We start from the raw sequence: 20,321 nt of genomic DNA, 5'->3' as shown, positions 1-20,321 counted from the left end.
TACGGCTATAAAATCAAATGCAAAATTCCTGGACCGAAAAGGCCAAAAAGCCTCCTTTTATGCCAAGCCCTGGCACATGCCCGCACAGTGAATAAGGCTCACATATTTGGTATCCCCATGCACGGGAGAAGTGGAAGAATGTGAAAGGAGATTAATTTTGGCCGTGGTTCATACCGTGTGTGAAAAATGCTAGCATAAACCGACGCAATTGTTAAATTCTTGCATTTTTTTCCAATTTTGCCCACTTTAGAGAAAAAAAAAAAAATGATATATACTGACAAATGCCACTAAAACAAAGCCCTATCTGTCCTTTAAAAAGAGTGTAAAATTCAAAGATGAACTTTATTCACCTGCTGAGTTATAGTCATCTAAAGAAGCGCATAGCAAAATTGTGAAATTTGCTCTGGTCATTTAGCTGTAAAACAGCCTAGTCCTTAACCGGTTAAACGTTTCCTCTCCTAGTGGAAATCTGTCTTTTAATTCTGAGGGGAGGGACAGACGTTTTTCTGAATATTTCCATTCCTCATTTAGAAGCTGTACATTTTTGTGGATGGGAAAGAATGGTAGTCTTTTCACTCCGAGCCCGGAAAACATATCCTGAATTGTGCGGATTTCAGGGACTTCCTCCACTTCCATAGTGGATTCTCACTGCGGATAACAATTCCTGCATATATTCCGAAGATAAATACTATTTATTGTTTTCATCAGCTGTAGACGTAGACTAAGAAGGAAACTCCTTTCTCCAAAAATTTACCTGATATATAGAGGCTCTTCATATCAGAATTAAAATCCTATTCTACCATAATTTTTTTTTTTTTGGAGTGGGAGTAGGATCAGGAGGAAGAATACTGAGTGAAAGAGGCTCTGTCACCAGATTTTGCAACCCCTATCTGCTATTGCAGCAGATCGGCGCTGCAATGTAGATTACAGTAACGTTTTTATTTTTAAAAAACGAGCATTTTTGGCCAAGTTATGACCATTTTTGTAGTTATGCAAATGAGGCTTGCAAAAGTCCAAGTGGGTGTGTTTAAAAGTAAAAGTCCAACTGGGCGTGTATTATGTGCGTACATCGGGGCGTTTTTAATACTTTTACTAGCTGGGCGTTCTGATGAGAAATATCATCCACTTCTCTTCAGAACGCCCAGCTTCTGGCAGTGCAGATCTGTGACGTCACTCACAGGTCCTGCATCGTGTCGGACACATCGGCACCAGAGGCTACAGTTGATTCTGCAGCAGCATCAGCGTTTGCAGGTAAGTAGCTACATCGACTTACCTGCTAACGCCGATGCTGCTGCAGAATCATCTGTAGCCTCTGGTGCCGATGTGTCCTCGCTCGTCTGACACGATGCAGGACCTGTGAGTGACGTCACAGGTCACATAACTACAAAAATGGTCATAACTTGGCCAAAAATGCTCGTTTTTTAAAAAGAAAAATGTTACTGTAATCTACATTGCAGCGCCTATCTGCTGCAATAGCAGATAGGGGTTGCAAAATCTGGTGACAGAGCCTCTTGAATGATGCCATAGATGACTGAATTTCCTGTCTCCCCCTCCCCCTGATCTCTTCCATAAGAGAAAATTAAACTTCTCTAACCACTTTTTCAGTACATAACTGACAGATTTTCTATCAGATGAGGGTAGTTTTTTGGTTACAAAAAGCACATTTACAGACAGAGGGATCTTTTTTATGTTTAGGAGTATCCAACTTTGTCTGAAATTTAAAATAGGGAGGGCGAAGTAAATAACACTAAGAAGTAAGCCCCCAAAATAGTATAACAGACTCCTGTTTTCCCACTAAGCACAGAGGGAGCAGGTCGAGACACCGCTTCCAATTCAGACAGAAGTAGAAACAAGTCCCTAGCCTTGCCGCTTCCCATTCGGGGGAAGCATGTGGTCTGCTGGCTTCAGCCTGCGTAACAGGCTTTTGCACTTAGTTGCTCCGGAAGTGACGTCCAATTCAGACAGAAGTAGAAACAAGTCTTACCTCCTGATCAGAAGCGTATCATCATGTAGTGCACATCGTGCTCCGGAAGTGACGTCCAATTCAGACAGAAGTAGAAAGAAGTCTTAACTTACCAGGAGTGTGTCTTATCAGGCTGAAACAGCATCTGACCTTGAGGTTCCTACCCTAGGGGTGGGACTTCCGATTGCAGCGCACCTGGACGGAGGGGAAACGCCAACTGCAGCAGGGACTCCTCAGTGCACGCCATTTCTCCCATTCCAAACAGACAGGAAGTGCCATCTACATTACCTCCTGTTCAGAAGCGTATCATCATGTAGTGCACATCGTGCTCCGGAAGTGACATGAGCAACTAAGTGCAAAAGCCTGTTACGCAGGCTGAAGCCAGCAGACCACATGCTTCCCCCAAATGGGAAGCGGCAAGGCTAGGGAGCTCCAAAGAGCACCAGAGCCTGCCACAAGCACCCCAGCATTACCATAGGCACATGAGGGGTAATATTTGGTCCCTAGTCCTGGGGTAAACAGGAACAGCCACAAGGGAGAAAAGCAAGGCTAATTAACCCGAGTAATCCTTAAGCCATACCAGGCCTCTCTTGTATGCCCCTCGATACGGACAGGAAAAACCGAGGAGGGGAGGGGCTTTTAACCCCGTGTGTGTTCCTGTCCCTATTAGGAGATTAGATTCAACCTCCTGCGGTGCTGCCATGGAGTGTGATTTGAGAAAATTACTCTCCACTTATCAGGAACTTCTGCTTCTCCCACCGCAAGGTGCATTCCCTCCGAATTAATTTCTAAAATCCGTATTTAGTGAGAAACTGATTAAGATAGCTTACTGAGGGATCAGGTTACATATTCTGCCCATTGATGTCTATGGAGAGGGGAGTGGGGAGCTGCTGGAGGGAGACAGGAGAAAGACACGCAGACAGACCCTGATACTTTTACAGTTCTCACTCCAGCGCTGGATTAACAGCTACACTGCTCCTTACTACTGTGTAATGTCCTCCATGCTGTTTCTAATAAGCGTTATATCTCACCTCAGTGCTGGATGCTAATAATACATTTACTAGAAGCAGCAGCAGATCTGTAGGTGTCTCCCTGCAGTTGCTCCCCTCCCCATAGACTTCTATGGGCAGCAGCTGTAACCTGATCCCTCAGTGAGCCGTCCTCATCTGCCTCACTGAATACAGAGTTTTAGCAGTAAGTTCAGAGTGAGTGATCAGTGTAGGGGGGAGAAGGAAAGGAGTCTGATAAGTGGAGAAAGAGGCATTATTCTCTAATTAGATATATGACAAATATTATACAATTGATTTACGGCTAAAAGGTTTAAAACTACGGCTACACTTATTTAAAAAAATCATCAATTAAACATTAGCAGAAATACCTGGTGTTTGCACTGCATTGCTTGCTGCCTGAGTGGTTGTTGTTAGTATTGCTGCAGTAGGGGGTATAGTTGTTGTAACAGCACCAGTAAAATTGAAGCCGCCACCAGTACTGGAAGGTGCTGAGAGAGGCTGGGCAACTGCAGTACCAACTGCAGTACCAAAGGAAAAACCCAAAGCCTGAGTAGCTCCATTGATGTTACTCCCAGAAGCTGGTTGTGTCGCTCCACCTAGCCCCAATTTAGGTACAGCATTCCTGAAAATAAAAGGAGAACAAATCAGTTTAATTCCAAATACAACACACACATTATATATATATATATATATATATATATATATATATATATATATATTTAACTTTTTATTACGCAAAGAATCGAATTTTTTTGCTAAGCGCAGAGTACCCCTTTAAGCAAACTGACTCTTAATTCAGGGGTTACCTCACCGTGACAACTTTTTTTTTAAAAAGGAGCTGGCCTGGTGATTAGCTGATGGCTGGCTGTGGGTCCTGCTTTTCTTACACCCTGTGATCAGCGGTTATCAAATGTCGTTCATGTAATGCATGGATGGGCCCAGAAAAGCCCATCTACAATGTCCATATGCCCTGCTGGGGTTACCATTTTAAAACTCAGTTGGTAAAGGGGTCATTTCATATTTGTAATATCTTTCAAGCATACAGTTGCAAAAAAAAGAAGAAGAACTAAGTGGAATAACCTGGACAGAATCTAAATAAACTAATAAACACACAAACAGTTGTACTGTTCGTGTCTTTTATTGAGCACTTTAACCACTTAACGGCCACCCACCGTATTTTGTCGGCAGGCAGTGCAGGTCCTTAGTCTACAGCAACGTCTTTTGGCGTCGCTGAAGAAGAGGCTGATGAGCGCTCCTGTGAGCGCTCATCCTCTAAGTAGGAGCTGTAACTAAGAGCTCCTGATCTTAGAGCAGTCTGCTGAATACAGCTGGGGGTCGGAAAACATGGTAAGGTTTTTAGGATGACTCTATCCTCTAATAGTAGAGTATGTGGAGGAAAGGCAGAAAGGGCATGAATCTCGCTCACTCTACGGGCTGATGTAATGGCTAAAAGGAATGTCATTTTAAGTGTCAGCATTTTTATGGATATAGAGAGTCTAGTGGTTCGAACGGTGGATTTGTCATAGCCTGGAGAACGATGTTTAAGTCCCATGGAGGAACTGGGGATCTTATCTGGGGTTTAAGTCTGCAGGAGGCTGTTAGGAATCTCTTAATCCAGGGGCGTTATGCTAATTTTAAATTAAAAAAGGAACTTAATGCGGATATCTGAACTTTAAAACGTGCTAGGCCTAAGGTTCTTATATAATCCTGCCTGGAAAAAAATCCAATATTAGAGGGATATCTGGTTTGGTTAGAGGATTAATGTCCCTGCCTGCAAAATTCATAAATGCTTTCAAGGCTCTCAGATATACAGGGTGGGCCATTTATATGGATACACCTAAATAAAATGGGAATGGTTGATATTAACTTCCTGTTTGTGGCACATTAGTATATGGGAGGGGGGAAACTTTCAAGCTGTGTGTTGACCATGGCGGCCATTTTGAAGTCGGACATTTTGTATCCAACTTTAGTTTTTTCAATAGGAAGAAGGTCATGTGACACATCAGAGAACAAGACGTGGATAAGACCCCTGGTAGTTGGCGGGCACAATATACAATTTACAAAGGAGGGGGTTGCCTGCAAGCAACCATGCCCAATTTCCCAACTACCAATTTAAAGTAGAACAAACTTTATTAAGCTACGCATAGCAAGACAGACCACATAGAATTGTATTAAAATTGTCACTACCTAAGGACCGGGCATAGAGGTAAATTACCTGTATGGTTACAGGCATAAATAGTGATAGAATTAGGAGCACAAATTCCTTTCCTTAGCCAGTTAAATTGTTAGATTAACTAATAGGTAGACAGTAGGTCCGGTCGGCGGTAGGTATTAAAATCTTAACAGCCCCCCCCCTCCGACATGTTTCGCTTCGGAGTAGCGTCCTCAGGGGTACACGGGGCTAATGGCGGCGCGGCAGAAGAGAATCCTGATATGGACATGTCACATGACGTATCAAGGGGTGTGTCAGGACAGACAGCAAATGACAGTGAAAGAGACACGACAGCAGCTCAGAAAGATCATCCGGCAAATAGAAAGTAGGATAAGAAGCACCAATAGGGAATAGGATGCGGCGCATGCGTATAGCAGCAAAAAGGGGACTTCGTGCAAATAACATCTCCCAGGCCGTAAGTGTCTAGGTAAGATTACCGGCGCATGCGCCGATGTACAAATTTCGACTTAGTGCCTGCAGCAATACTCTATCAACCCAAGGTTTAGAATAATAAAATGAACATAAGAAACACCAGTAGAGAATAGGATACGGCGCATGCGCGTAGTGGTAGTTTTCTTCTGGGGTTTCTTCGATTAGTGTCAGGGTTCCCGACTAGTGCCATTGTATATATGATTAATTTTGTTTTTCTAAATACTTACCATATCACCATATGGGAAGCGGCCCCTTTTAATCTCAAGTCTGTATTTTTCAGTAATGCGCCTGCGCCTCTCTTTGCGAGGCCCTTTATACTAAGTTTCGTTTTCTAACTTACCACTGTGCAGACCTCGGTCTGATAAAGCGAAGTCGGAAATTGTTCATCAGCGCATGCGCCGGTAATTTTACTTGTGCACCTACGGTCCGGGAGATCAAAATTGCACAAAGTCCTGTCTTACCACTACGCGCATGCGCCGTATCCTATTCTCTACTGGTGTTTCTTATGTTAATTTTATTAATCTAAATACCTACCATACCATTATATAGGAATCGGCTCATCTCTTCTTTCTCTCCAAGTCTATACACTCCAGTAATGCACATATGCCGGTTTTTGCAAGACCGGTGATAATAAGTCTTGTTCCTCTACTAACTAACTGCGTAAACCTTGGGTTGATAGAGTATTGCTGCAGGCACGAAGTCGAAATTTGTACATCGGCGCATGCGCCGGTAATCTTACCTAGATACTTACGGCCTGGGAGATGTTATTTGCACGAAGTCCCCTTTTTGCTGCTATACGAATGCGCCGCATCCTATTCCCTATTGGTGCTTCTTATCCTACTTTCTATTCGCCGGATGCTCTTTCTGAGCTGCTGTCGTGTCTCTCTCACTGTCATTGGCTGTCTGTCCTGACACACCCCTTGGTACGTCATGTGACATGTCCATATCAGGATTCTCTTCTGCCGCGCCGCCATTAGCCCCGTGTACCCATGAGGACGCTACTCCGTAGCGAAACATGTCGGGGGGGGGGGGCTGTTAAGATTTTAATACCTACCGCCGACCGGACCTACTGTCTACCTATTAGTTAATCTAACAATTTAACTGGCTAAGGAAAGGAATTTGTGCTCCTAATTCTATCACGATTTATGCCTGTAACCATACAGGTAATTTACCTCTATGCCCGGTCCTTAGGTAGTGACAATTTTAATACAATTCTATGTGGTCTGTCTTGCTATACGTAGCTTAATAAAGTTTGTTCTACTTTAAATTGGTAGTTGGGAAATTGGGCCTGGTTGCTTGCAGGCAACCCCCTCCTTTGTAAAATGTGACACATCAAACTTATCGAGAATTTCACAAGAAAAACAATGGTGTACTTGGTTTTAACGTTACTTTATTCTTTCAGGAGTTATTTACAAGTTTCTGACCACTTATAAAATGTGTTCAAAGTGCTGCCCATTGTGTTGGATTGACAATGCAACCCTCTTCTCCCACTCTTCACACACTGATAGCAACACCGCAGAAGAAATGCTAGCACAGGCTTCCAGTATCCGTAGTTTCAGTTGCTGCACATCTCGTATCTTCACAGCATAGACAATTGCCTTCAGATGACCCCAAAGATAAAAGTCTAAGGGGGTCAGATCGGGAGACCTAGGGGGGCCATTCAACTGGCTCACGACGACCAATCCACTTTCCAGGAAACTGTTCATCTAGGAATGCTCGGACCTGACACCCATAATGTGGTGGTGCACCATCTTGCTGGAAAAACTCAGGGAACGTGCCAGCTTCAGTGCATAAAGAGGGAAACACATCATCATGTAGCAATTTCAGATATCCCGTGGCCTTGAGGTTTCCATTGATGAAGAATGGCCCCACTATCTTTGTACCTCATATACCACACCATACCATCAATTTTTGTGTTCCAACAGTCTTGGAGGGATCTATCCAATGTGGGTTAGTGTCAGAACAATAGCGGTGGTTTTGTTTGTTAACTTCACCATTCACATAAAAGTTTGCCTCATCACTGAACAAAATGTTCTGTGTAAACTGAGGGTCCTGTTCCAATCTTTGTTTTGCCCATTCTGCAAATTCGGTGCGCCGATCTGGGTCATCCTCATTGAGATGCTGCAGCAGCTGGAGTTTGTAAGGGTGCCATTTGTGAGTAGTGACATGCGGCGAGTGCTACGCTGTGGGCTCTTGCTGAATGAAGCTAGGACAGCCACTGATGTTTCTTCATTAGTGACAGTTTTCATGCGTCCACATTTGGGCAAATCCAACACTGAACCAGTTTCACGAATCTTGGCAAGCAGTTTGCAAACTGTAGCATGGGAGATGGGTGGTCTCGTAGGGTGTCTTGCATTGAAATCTGCTGCAATGACCCGGGTACTGCGTTCACCAGACATCAACACAATTTCTATCCGCTCCTCACGTGTTAACCTCTGCGACATGTCAATGGCTGTAAACAAAGAGAAGCTTGTAAATAACTCATGAAAGAATAAAGTAACGTTAAAACCAAGCACACCATTGTTTTTCTTGTGAAATTCTCGATAAGTTTGATGTGTCACATGACCCTCTTCCCATTGAAAAAACTAAAGTTGGATACAAAATGTCCGACTTCAAAATGGCCGCCATGGTCAACACCCAGCTTGAAAAGTTTCCCCCCTCCCATATACTAATGTGCCACAAACAGGAAGTTAATATCACCAACCATTCCCATTTTAGCTGTATCCATATAAATGGCCCACCCTGTATATTTGAGGTAACCTGTTTCCTACTAGCTAGCAGGGTGGAAATGACAGACTGAGAATCCTCTCTGTCTAAAGATTATCCTTTCTGTTTCCAGGCTGTCAGATGGAGTTACTGAATCTTGGGGTGCATTACTGGGCCCTGTCGTATTCAGAGACCATTCTGACTGGCGTAGCCTTTCTCGGCTTAGGAAGTCTGCTACCTGGTTGTCTTTTCCATTCAGATGGACAATTGATAGGGTCAACAGGCGGTGCTTTGCCAGAGAAATTATCTGGGAAGATAAGTCCATCACCAAGGCCGATCTTGTACCCCCTTGATGATTTATATAAAGACACGGTGTTTGTGTAATGACGGGGTAGGGAGACAGACAGATGAGCCCTAATCTACCCGCCACTCAGTCCCTGCCTACTTGCAACAACCCGTCCTAGGCGACGGGGTACAACTGGGCGACGGTCCCTACACTCAGTAAGTGCACGACAGACAAACAGACAAGGGTACACAGAAGCTAGGGAAACGGGGCAGCTGCCCACGGAGAAACCGTGAGCAACGAGAGTAGTGAACGAGCCGAGTCAAACCAGGAGTGCACGAGGTACAAAACGCTGAGCAGGAGAGTAGTGAACGAGCCGAGTCAAACCAGGAGTGTACGAGGTACCAAACGCTGAGCAGGAGAGTGGTCAGTAAGCCAAGGTCAATATTAAGCAGAGGATCAGTAGTTCAAGCAGCAGCAGCAGAGCCAGGAAACAAGCAGAGCAGAATCACAGGCAAAGGAGGAACAGGAAAGGCTGGTATAAATAGACAGTGGGCGGGAGCTAGCTCCGTCTGGCCAGGCTGTGATAGGCTCTCCCACTCCTAAGCCTGCCATCCTGAGTGGTGGAAGATTGAGTCAGTCTCACAGACATAGGAGCAGGTGCAGACTGATTACCCACGGGCGTCGACACAGAAGCTGTGTCTGGCAGATCCTTTACAGCTTGTGTTGTCGGAATAGATTTTTAAGTTCCGACCAGAAGTTGTTGGTATGGATTTCTTCATGGCCTGAACAACTGCTGCCAGTTCCCTGAAGTTGGAGGATCTCTGTACTGTCCGTTGATCCCACGGACCCTGAAGAAAAGAAGAGTCGTAATGAGCTCCCCACCCCCAAGGACTCACGTCTGTGGTAATATTCAGAGTAGGGGTTTATGTCCATGGAATGCCCCGCATGAGGTTCCCCTTGTTCAACCGCCATCTGAGAGACAGCCTGGCTGCGGATGAGATTTGTAGGGATTGATCTAGGGAAAGACTGCTCCTGTCCCACTGATTTAGAATGTCCCACTGTAGAGCCCTGGATCTGAAGTGAGCCCATAGTACATCTGGGATGCATGTCAGAACTGACATGGCCTTCGTATGGTCTAAGTATAGTTCTGAGACGGTCTATCAGGGGATTGATTTTTCCCTTCTGGAAGGAAGGACATCTGCTTGGAGGAGTCCAGCAGAATTCATAGGAATATAAGTTTGACTTTTTTAATTTATGTTCCATCCTAACTTCGTTAGTATAGCGCGAATTATCTCTATTTGTTGGTTCAGGGCCTGAGATGTTTCTGCGACTATTAAAAAATCGTCCAGGTATGGGATCAGGAGGATGTCCTTCGTCCTGATGTAAGCGGTCATTTTGGCTATTAGTTTCAAGAATACCCTTGGGGCTTGTGAAATGCCAAAGGGGAGGGCTCTGTATTGTAGGTGAAGTAAAGACCCTTTGAGCATCACTGCTACCCTCAGATATTTTTGATGAGGACTAGGGATGCACGGTGCATCGAAACTTCGATACTGTTTCGATACTCTGCATCCCTAAACGGTTCGATACCGCTATTTCCTGTATTTCGATACTGAGCTGCGCAGCCGCACAGCTCAGTATAGTAATACATGAATGTATGGGAGCGCGGCTGCGGCTGTGTAATTCAGCCACAGCCCCGCTCCTGAGTCATGATAAGTTCGCGGGGTCAGGATGATGGCGATGCGGCCAGCGCTGCACTAATGAGCGGCGGCACTGAAGACAGAACATGGCGGGCGCTCTACAAAACACCCCCATGTTCTGTCCTCAGTGCCTGAACCGCCGCTCATTAGTGCAGGGCCGGCCGCATCTCCTCATGCTGACCGCGCGTGCACTTCCTGTCAGGAGCGGGACAATGACTGTATTACACAGCCGCAGCCCCGCTCTATAACGGCAGAGATCAGAGAAACTTCTCATCTCCGCCGTTATTCCCCTGAATGCTGCGATCACAGCGGACTGCAGCATTCAGGAGAAAATGAGCAGGGGGGATGCCCCTGGATCGCGTCACAGGGAATTCCTGTGACGCGATCGAGGGCCATACCATATATGGGCAGACAGCCCAGGGTCTATTGACGGACCCCAGGGCTGTCTTACCATATTTCATGTTGTTAGGACATACCCAAGTATGTCCTAACAACAGCCTGTGTGCTATCTGTCCACAGGCTAATGTACTGGCACATATCTGATATATGTCAGTACATTAGAGTTTAAAAATAAAGTAAAAACAAAGTATTGTTAAAATTTTAAAAAAAATACACATACACCTTTTTTACAATAAACATTAAAATAAGTCTCAATACATAAAATACACACATGCAGTAATGGCACGCACAACAATTTTGTTGCATCATTTATGATGTGTACGCTGTAAAAAAATGAAATAAACACGGCTTTCATTCACTTATTAATGTGAGGCGCGAGGTGCGATGAATTTACCCTCCATGTTCCTCACATTAATAGTAATTAACCCCATCATGTACCTCGCACATTAACCCATTATGACTGAGAAACATGATGGGATTAATTACTATTAATGTGAGGCGCGTTCAAAATTCATCACACGTCGCACCTCACATCAGAAAACGGAAGAATTTTTTTTTATTACTGTTGGCAAAAGTATCGAAATTGGTATCGAAATCGCAATACTAAACGAAGTATCGGTATCGAAGTCCAAATTCTGGTATCGTGACATCCCTAATGAGGACAGCATATTGGTACGTGGTAGTAAGCCTCCTCCAGGTCTAGTGATGCCATCACACAATCCCTGGAGAGGAGATTTACGGTTGAAGCAATGCTCTCCATGCGGATTTTTTTGTAGGTCAGATAAAGATTAAATTTTTTTAGGTTTATTATGACCCTGTGTCTTCCTCCTGGTTTCCTCACCAGGAAGAGCGGGGAATAAAAGCCCTGACCTGTCTCGGTCCTTGGGACTAGAATTAGGACTACTTTTCCATAAGTGACTGGATTTCTAATTCTAAGACTTTCTGCTCCTCTTGGTCCATTAGGGGCCTTGTGGGAAGTAATCTGTCGGGGGGGGGGGGGGGGGGTGGAAAGAGACCTGAACTCTACCACGTACCCGGTCTTTATAATTCCTAAGATCCAAGGATTCGCTGATATTCTCTGCCAATCCTTGAAAAACAGGGATAGACGACCCCCCACGATGGAACTTTTGGCGTTATTGTTGGTCTCTGTTTTTAGGGTCGTTTTGAGGCCTGAAGAGGAAGCCCTTATTTTTCCTTGTGAATTTCGAGGCTCTAAAATCCTGTCGCCTAGGGTTAGGCCTTTTGTTATTAGACCTTTTGGGATGAAAGGAATCTTTCGTTGGTCTTGCCTGTGTAGGGAACACTTTTTTGCTATCAGACGCTTTTTCCAGTAGGTCGTCTAGCGGGGGCCCAAATAGATAATCTCCAGAGCAGGGAATAGCGCACAGCTTCCATTTTGACCCAGTGTCTACCTTGCAGGTTTTTAGCCAGATAGCTCATTCAGCTGAATTTGACAGGGCTGCTGATCTGGCGGAAAGGCGTACAGAGTCTACGGAGGCATCCGTCAAAAAGTCTGCGGCCTTGGAAAGCATGATAGGTTTTGATTCCTAGAGGTCTTGTCTTTGAAATGAAGCTCCAATTGTGCGAGCCATATTTTTAGAGACCTGGCCACACATGTGGCTGCAATGCCCGGTTTAAATGCCCCCGTAGAAGCTTCCCATGCCTTTTTTAGATAGAAGTCGGCCTTTATATACATGGGATCAGACATAGAGCCTGATCCTCGAAGGGAAGGGAATGTGTGAAGGGAAGTGTGCCCCCCCCCTTTAATGGAGATGGAGGGGGGGTATGTAGGTGTGTATGTATGTGTATTCACGTCAGCGCTGCAGAGCCCAGCAAGCGCCGACGTGAATGTACAGTGGGCAGTTGGGATGTGGTTAAAGAGGCTCTGTCACCAGATTATAAAATCCCTATCTCCTATTGAATGTGATCGGCGCTGCAATGTAGATAACAGTAACGTTTTTTTGTTGTTTTTTTAAAAATGATCATATTTGTCCAAGTTATGAGCAATTTTAGATTTATGCAAATTAGCTTTTCAATAGACAACTGGGCGTGTTTACTCGTTTTACCAACTGGGCGTTGTGAATAGAAGTGTATGACGCTAACCAATCAGCGTGATGCACTTCTCATCGTTCCCACCCAGCTCTTTCACTGCACAGACACACAGCGTGACGTCACCCACAGGTCCTTCACCATCCCGTCGGACAAGAGAAGACACATCGGCTCCAGGCGTCCGAGAGGGTACAGTTGAATCTGCAGCAGCATCACCGTGTGCAGGTAAGCATAGTGAACTCCCTAGAGACGAGCATATTACCCACTCGGACGCCTGGAGACGACGTGTCTTCTCTCGTCCGACGGGATGGTGAAGGACCTGTGAGTGACGTCACGCTGTGTGTCTGTGCAGTGAAATAAGCTGGGTGGGAACGATGAGAAGTGTATGACGCCCAGTTGATAAAACAAGTAAACACGCCCAGTTGGTAAAAACACAACACACGCCCAGTTGGTAAAACGAGAAAACACGCCCAGTTGTCTATTGAAAAGCTCATTTGCATAAATCTAAAACTGCTCATAACTTGGGCAAAAATTATCATTTAAAAAAAACAAAAAACTTTACTGTTATCTACATTGCAGCGCCAATCACATTCAATAGGAGATAGGGATTTTATAATCTGTTGACAGAGCCACTTTAAAGTGAGTCTAAACTAGTAACAGTGTATTGTAGATGAGACTAACCCGTTTCTAGTGTTTATTTCCAATTTCTGGTTCCTGCCTCCTTTGTAGAGTAATCCATAAAGCATAAAGTTAATAAAATGGATTTCTCTACAAAGGATGCAGTAAGCAGAAATTGAAAATAAACGTTAGAAACAGGTTAGTTTCCTCTACAATACACTGTTACTAGTTTAATAAGTACATTCTGGTGACAGACTCCCTTTAACTTGCCTCGCACATTGTTTTATAGGTACCTGCAATTGCACCACGCACTCCAGAGTCAATTTCCAAATAATGCATGTCCTATTTCAAAATACCCTTTAATTGGCATCTTTACTTCTCAAGGTCCACATGGCCTTATTTCAGCCACCTCCTAGGAACCAGACTCTAATCCACACAACAAGGAGAGAAAAACAAATGGAAATCACAAATTCCTAGTCTATATGCAGAAGACTGGAGGGAAGCTTTAGAATCCCCGATACATGTCTCTCCGGCAGTAAATAACCGTATGGCACATTTATGCTTCATCCACCAATGCTATTGATCTCTTGTCCGTATACACAAAATGGGACAACTTCCTCATGATAGGTGTCACCGATGTGGCAGACCTCAAGCGGACTTCTGGCACATGGCGCGGGAATGCTCCTACATTCGTTCTTTTTGGTCTGATGTAATCTCTTTATTGTCCAGCATCCTTGTGATTCCAGTACCACATACTCCTCAGGTATGCGGATTGTGTATCCTAGATGAATCATAGCCACATCATATTCGCATTTTCCTACGAGAATCACTATTTTTTGCTAGGAAAGCAATAGCAATTAGGTGGATGGGAGACCAATCACCTGTCCATCAGTGGAAGAAACTAACACTGGAATACCATTCGAGAAGGTGGTGTAGAAAAACAGAGGCTATCCCAAGAAGTTCATGAAAATCTGGTGTGCGTGGTACGAATTGCCAATAACTTTTCTCCCCTGACTATTTGAGAGCTAAGTACATAGGTTGAAGGCACAATTTGATATTCACATACATTCTAACATAATCCATACTACTTGACCACTTTTGAAATGCTAGATGCATACTTATATTTTAGGTCTAACCTAAATCTTATTCTTAGTGTGATTACTTACATTAGGTTATGACTGTCACATGTGCAGAAATGTTGAAATATTTTGTTTGTTGTATTACTCTATATATTGAACCAAACTTTAATCAATAAAACGAGTTTAAAAAATACAAATAACTTTATATTGTAATAATTCAGACTTTTACGGGCACGGCGATACCAGTTATGTAAATTTTTTACATTACTTTAGGGAAATATTTTTTTAACTTTTTACTTTTTTGGACATTTAAAAAAACAAAAAACAAACAAACACACATCTTTATTTAACCCCCTTCCCTCTTTAGTCACTTTTGACCTTCCTGACAGAGCCTCATTTTTCAAATCCGACAGGTTTAAATTTATGTGGTAATGACGTCAGAATGCTTTCACCTATACAAGCGATTCCGAGATTGTTTTCTCGTGACACATTGGACTTTATGTTACTGAACGTATCGAGCAAATTTTGCCAGTATTTAATTGTGAAAAAAATAATAATTTTAGCAAAAATTTGTCTTTTTATCAATTTAAATGTATTGTCTTATAAGACAGGCAGTTATACCACACAAAATTGTGGTGTCTACTTTAGTTAGGCATCGTTATTTGAGAATCTTTTTATTTTTCTAGGGCGTTACAAGGCTTAGAACTTTAGCAACAATTTCTCACATTTTCAAGAAAATGTCAAAAGGCTATTTATACAGGGGCCAGGTCAGTTGTGAAGTGGCTTTGAGGGCCTTATATATTAGAAATCCCCAATAAGCCACCCCATTGTAAAAAGTATTTAAAACAGCATTTAGAAAGCTTCTTAACCCTTTAGACGTTTCACAGGAATTAAAGCAAAGTAGAGGTGAAATTTACAAATTTCGTGTTTTTTTGCAGAAATTCATTTTTAATCCATTCTTTTTGTAAAACAAAGTTTTACCAGAAAAATGCAACTCAATATTTATTGCCAAGATTCTGCAGTTTTTAGATATATCCCACATGTGGCCCTAGTGCGCTAATGAACTGAAACACAGGCCTCAGAAGCTTATTTTTATTAGAATATATGTCAGGTTTGAAGTGGTCTTGTGGGGCCAAAACAGTGGAAACCCCCCACAAGAGACCCCATTTTGGAAACTACACCCATTGAGGAAATTATCTAGTGGTATAGTGAGCGATTTGACCGCACAGGTTTTTTGCAGAAATTATTGGAAGTAGGCCCTGAAAATAAAAATCTAAATTTTTTTCAAAGAAAATGTAGGTTTAGCTAATTTTTTCTAATTTCCACAAGGACTGAAGGAGAAAAAGCACCGCAAAATTTGTAACGCAATTTCTCCCGAGTAAAACAATACCCCACATGTGGTCATAAACGGCTGTTTGGACACACAGCAGGGCTTAGAAGGGAAATAGTGCCATTTGGCTTTTGGAGATCACATTGAGCACGAATGGTTTGTGGAGGCCATGTCGCATTTGCAAAGCCCCTGAGGGGACAAAACAATGAAAACGCCCAAAAAGGGACCCCATTTAGAAAACTACACCCCTGGAGGAATTCATCTAGGGGTTTAGTGAACATTTTGACCCCACAAGTGTTTCAAAGAATTTATTAGAATTGGGCAGTGAAAATAAAAACAATCCTTTTTCTTCAATAAGACGTAGCTTTAGCTCAAATTTTTCATTTTCAACAAATAAAGGACAAAAAGAACCCCAACATTTGTAAAGCAATTTCTCCTGAGTACGCAAAACCCCATATGTGGTCATAAACTGCTGTTTGGGCACACGGCAGGGCTTAGAAGGGAAGGAGCGCCATTTGGAGTGCAGATTTTGCTAGGTTGATTTTTGGACACCTGTGAGACCAAAACAGTGGAAACCCCCCAGAAGTGACCACATTTTGGAAACTACACCCCTCAATGCATTCACCTAGGGGTGTAGTGAGCATGTTAACCCCGCAGGTGTTTTGTAGAAATTAGTGTGCACTCCATGTTTTAGAGTGAAAACTGGATTTTTTCCATAGATATGCCAATATGCGGTGCCCAGCTTTTGCCACCATAACAAGACAGCTCTCTAATTATTATACTGGGTTTCCTGGTTTTAGAAACGACCTACATGTGACCCTAATCTTTTGCCTGGACATTCGACCAGGCTCAGGAGTGAAAGAGTACCATGTAAAATTGAGGCCTAATTCGGTGATCTACAAACTATTGGTTCACAATTGCAGAGGCTCTGATGTGAAATAATAAAAAGAAACCCCTGAGAAGTGTCCCCATTTTGGAAACTGCACCCCTCAAGGCATTTATTAAGGGTGTAGTGAGCATCTTCACCCCACAGGTCTTTTCCATAAATGAATGCGCTGCGGATGGTGCAAATTAAAAATTTATATTTTTCCCTAGATATGCCATTTCAGTGGCAAATATGTTGTGCCCAGCTTATGCCGCTAGAGACACACCCACCAAAAATTGTTAAAAGGGTTCTCCTGGGTATGGTGATGCTATATATGTGGAAAGATACTGCTGTTTGGGCACGCTGTAGGTTTCAGAGGGGAGGGAGCACCATTTGGCTTTTGGAGGGCGGATTTTGCTTGTTAGTAGTTTTGTTTGAGTATTGCTGGTGTTTCCGTTTATAATGTGGGGGTACATGTAAGCTGGACAGAGTATATCAGGGGCATAGTCAGGTGGTATAATAATTGGGTAAAAAAAAAAAAAAAAAGGATCCATAGATGTGTGTTACGCTGTGACACAATCCTTTCTGCACAAGCTGGTGCCGCACTGATATATGGCGTCCTCTCTTATGCCCCTTTTGGTCCACACTCCGCACCCTTGCAGTTTGGGTAATTTTGATGGGAAACTGTTGTCCTGGTGTAATACGGGCACCGTCGCTTCCAGCGGATATGTTTGGGCCCTCCCCTTCCTGGTTCCCTAATTTTAGTGCCTTGATAAATCGCCTCTTGAAACAGAAGAAATGTTCCCCTCGGATCGGCACAACTGCATATTTTTTATTTCCTGGCTTATTGCAGCCTTAACTAATTTTATTTTTTCATAGACGTAGTGGTATGAGGGCTCTTTTTTTGCGGGACAAGCTGTAGTTATTATTGGTACCATTTTGGGGTACATGCGACTTTTTGATCACCTTTTATCCTATTTTTTTGGGAGGCCAGGTAACCAAAAAAAGCGCAATTCTGGCATTGGTTTTATACAGCGTTCACCACGCGTTATAAAATTACAACTTTATTCTGTGGGTCAGATTCCGGCGATACCAAATTTATAGCACTTTTTTTTATGTTTTACAACGTTTTGCACAATAAAATTACTTTGTGTGTAAAAAGAATGTGTTTTTTCTGTCGCCAAGTTGTGAAAACCATAACTTTTTTGTCGACGGAGCTGTATGAGGGCTTGTTTTTTGCAAGACGAGCTATAGTTTTTTCTAGGTACCATTTTTGGATACATTTTTTTTTTTTAAACTCGGTTTATTGTAAAAGTACATACAAAAATCATCAGAAAATGAAAACAAAGTAGTAACATTAACATTAACGTTCCTGCATACCATGAATACACATTAGAAACAAGAGTTTGCAATTTACATTTATACATGAAGGTGAGTCACAGGAGACTCCGAATATTCACTGAACGCAGGTAGGTCAGTGTCCCATTTATTTGTGATTCTGCAGACATACAGGTCGCAGTTATTTACCAGATCCATGCTCCGTTCTCACACCTAGGGTATTTAATACCAGGTCAAGGTAGGGTATTTAATAACAGGTCAAGTACGTGCGACTTTTTATTCCAATATTTGTAGGGCAAAGTGACCAAAAAACAGAAACTCTGGTATCGTTTTTCTATGTTTTTTTTTTTTACGCTGTTCACCGCGTGCAATAAATAATATAATATTTTTATAGCTCAGGCCGTTGCGGTCGCGATGATACCAAATATGTATGGTTTATTATTTTTGTTTCAATAATAAAGGATTTGATAAAGGGAACAGGATGATTGTGTTTTATTTTATTACTTGAAACTTTTATTATGTTTTCAAACTTATTTTTTTCACACACTTTTTTTCAAGTCCCACTAGGGGACTTGAAGGTCCAACTGTCAGATATTTTTTCTTTCTAATACATAGCGCTACCTACGTAGTGCAATGTATTAGATCTGTCAGTTATTCAGGGACAGCAAGCCAATTAGGCTTCGCCTCCTGGTGGGGCCTAATTGGCTTCCGTAATGGCAGAACAGGAGGCCATTGGGTCTCCTGTTGCCATAGCAGCAGTCACCAGTCCTGATTGCCTGTCAGGGCTGGCGATCTGCTAGCAACCGCTTAGATGCAGCGATCGCTTTCGATTGCTGCATCGAAGGGGTTAATGGCAGGAATCAGAGCTAGCTCCAGTTCCTGCCGTTACAGGTGGATGTCAGCTGTAACATACAGCTGACTTCCACCGCTGATGACGCCTGCTCAGGAGCTGATCCGGGTCATCTTGCAGGCGGCTACCGAAGCCAGTCAGGCTCCGCCACCGGGCGGGTCCTGACTGGCTTCCATGCTAGGCAGACCAGGAGACCAGTATTAGGCCTCCGGTTGCCATTGCAGCCACCGGAACCCCAGCAATTTCATTGCTGGGGTTCCGATGAGCTGTAAACACTTTAAATGCAGCGATCACGTTTGAGCGCTGTATTTAAGGGGTTAATGGCGGGGATCTAAGCTAATTTCGGTCCCTGCTCTGCTGAGCGGGTGCCAAGCATTTGGCGTATGGATACGGCAAAATGCGGGAAGCATTAGCTTTCCACGACATATCCATACGACAAATGTCGGGTAGGGGTTAACTGAATTTTAGAGGACGTGAACCAGCAATACTGCAAAACGAATGTATTCTAGTATATCATGATTTTGACAGGCAGCTATTAAGGCAGGGCTTAATAAAAGTACAGAGATGGCAGACCTGGTGGGGGGGTCTTCATTAGGCTGACAAACATCAGCACCCCTCAATCGCGTTGCGAAGAGGGCAATGGGCAGTCAGAGGGGGCCGTCCAACTTATAGTTTTAGATGCCGCGGTCGCTATTGAGTGGTTAAACGGGTGAAATCAAAGTGGTTTTGATTCCACCCATTGCAGTGGGGTGTCAGCTGTAACATGCAGCAGACACCCGCTCAGTATGGAGCGCGATCCATACGTCCCCTTGGCGGTTGTCACGTACAGTTACGTAAAAAGTCGCCACGGTGTTAATACATCTTCCCTTTGTGTTTTAATTCGACACCATTTTTAAGGTGTTCATTTGTGGTCGGTGAATGAGAATGTTGATTATGCAGAGGTAACAAACCCACACACACCTAGTCCTGCTCTCAGCTGGATAACAGGATTTTTTGAGTACTCGCCATAAAGTCATTTTCTCATCAAATTCATTGGGGTATATGCTGTTGCCACTAGAAGGCTTGACACCGAAAAATGAAAGAGTGGCCCCTCTTATATACCCTGCCCACAGAAACGGAGCTATTCAGTCTGTCCTGAGGCAGTAGGAGAACAGAAACAAGTTAACCGGTTCCCGACCGCTGGCTGTATTTTTACGGCCAGCGGTCAGGGTCCTTAAAACCCGAGCTATAGACTTTTTACGGCTCGGGTTTTAACTTGCTGCTTAATGTCAGGTCTCCGGCTGTCAGTGACTGCCGGGGACCATGAGGAGAGGATAGAAGCAGCTTTCGCTGCTTCTGTCTTCTCACACAGCGCACAATGAACGATGTATAGGAATAGAGACAGCAGCATCGGCGCTGTCTCCATTCCTCCCGGTGATCATGTGACTGGTCACATGATCGCCGGGTGCCGTTACTGACAGACTGCTGCTGGGTCTTACTAGACCCAG

General features: G+C 43.6%; 1 protein-coding gene across 4 annotated transcripts in view; it reads right to left on the bottom strand.

Annotated features, from left to right (window-relative positions):
- Positions 1-20,321, bottom strand: part of NUP62CL (nucleoporin 62 C-terminal like) — an 88,110-nt gene that overhangs the window by 50,081 nt on the left and 17,708 nt on the right. For all 4 annotated transcript variants that reach the window (XM_075835621.1, XM_075835622.1, XM_075835619.1 and 1 more), the window contains exon 3: positions 3,342-3,595. In XM_075835621.1, the coding sequence (XP_075691736.1) occupies positions 3,342-3,595 (254 nt within the window). The remainder of the gene's footprint in view (positions 1-3,341; positions 3,596-20,321) is intronic.

The sequence above is a fragment of the Rhinoderma darwinii genome, chromosome 8, assembly GCF_050947455.1.
Source record: "Rhinoderma darwinii isolate aRhiDar2 chromosome 8, aRhiDar2.hap1, whole genome shotgun sequence".
NCBI classification, from domain to species: domain Eukaryota; kingdom Metazoa; phylum Chordata; class Amphibia; order Anura; family Rhinodermatidae; genus Rhinoderma; species Rhinoderma darwinii.
The sequence above is the reverse complement of the archived record's forward strand: the minus strand, read 5'-3'. Positions and strand labels throughout refer to the sequence as shown.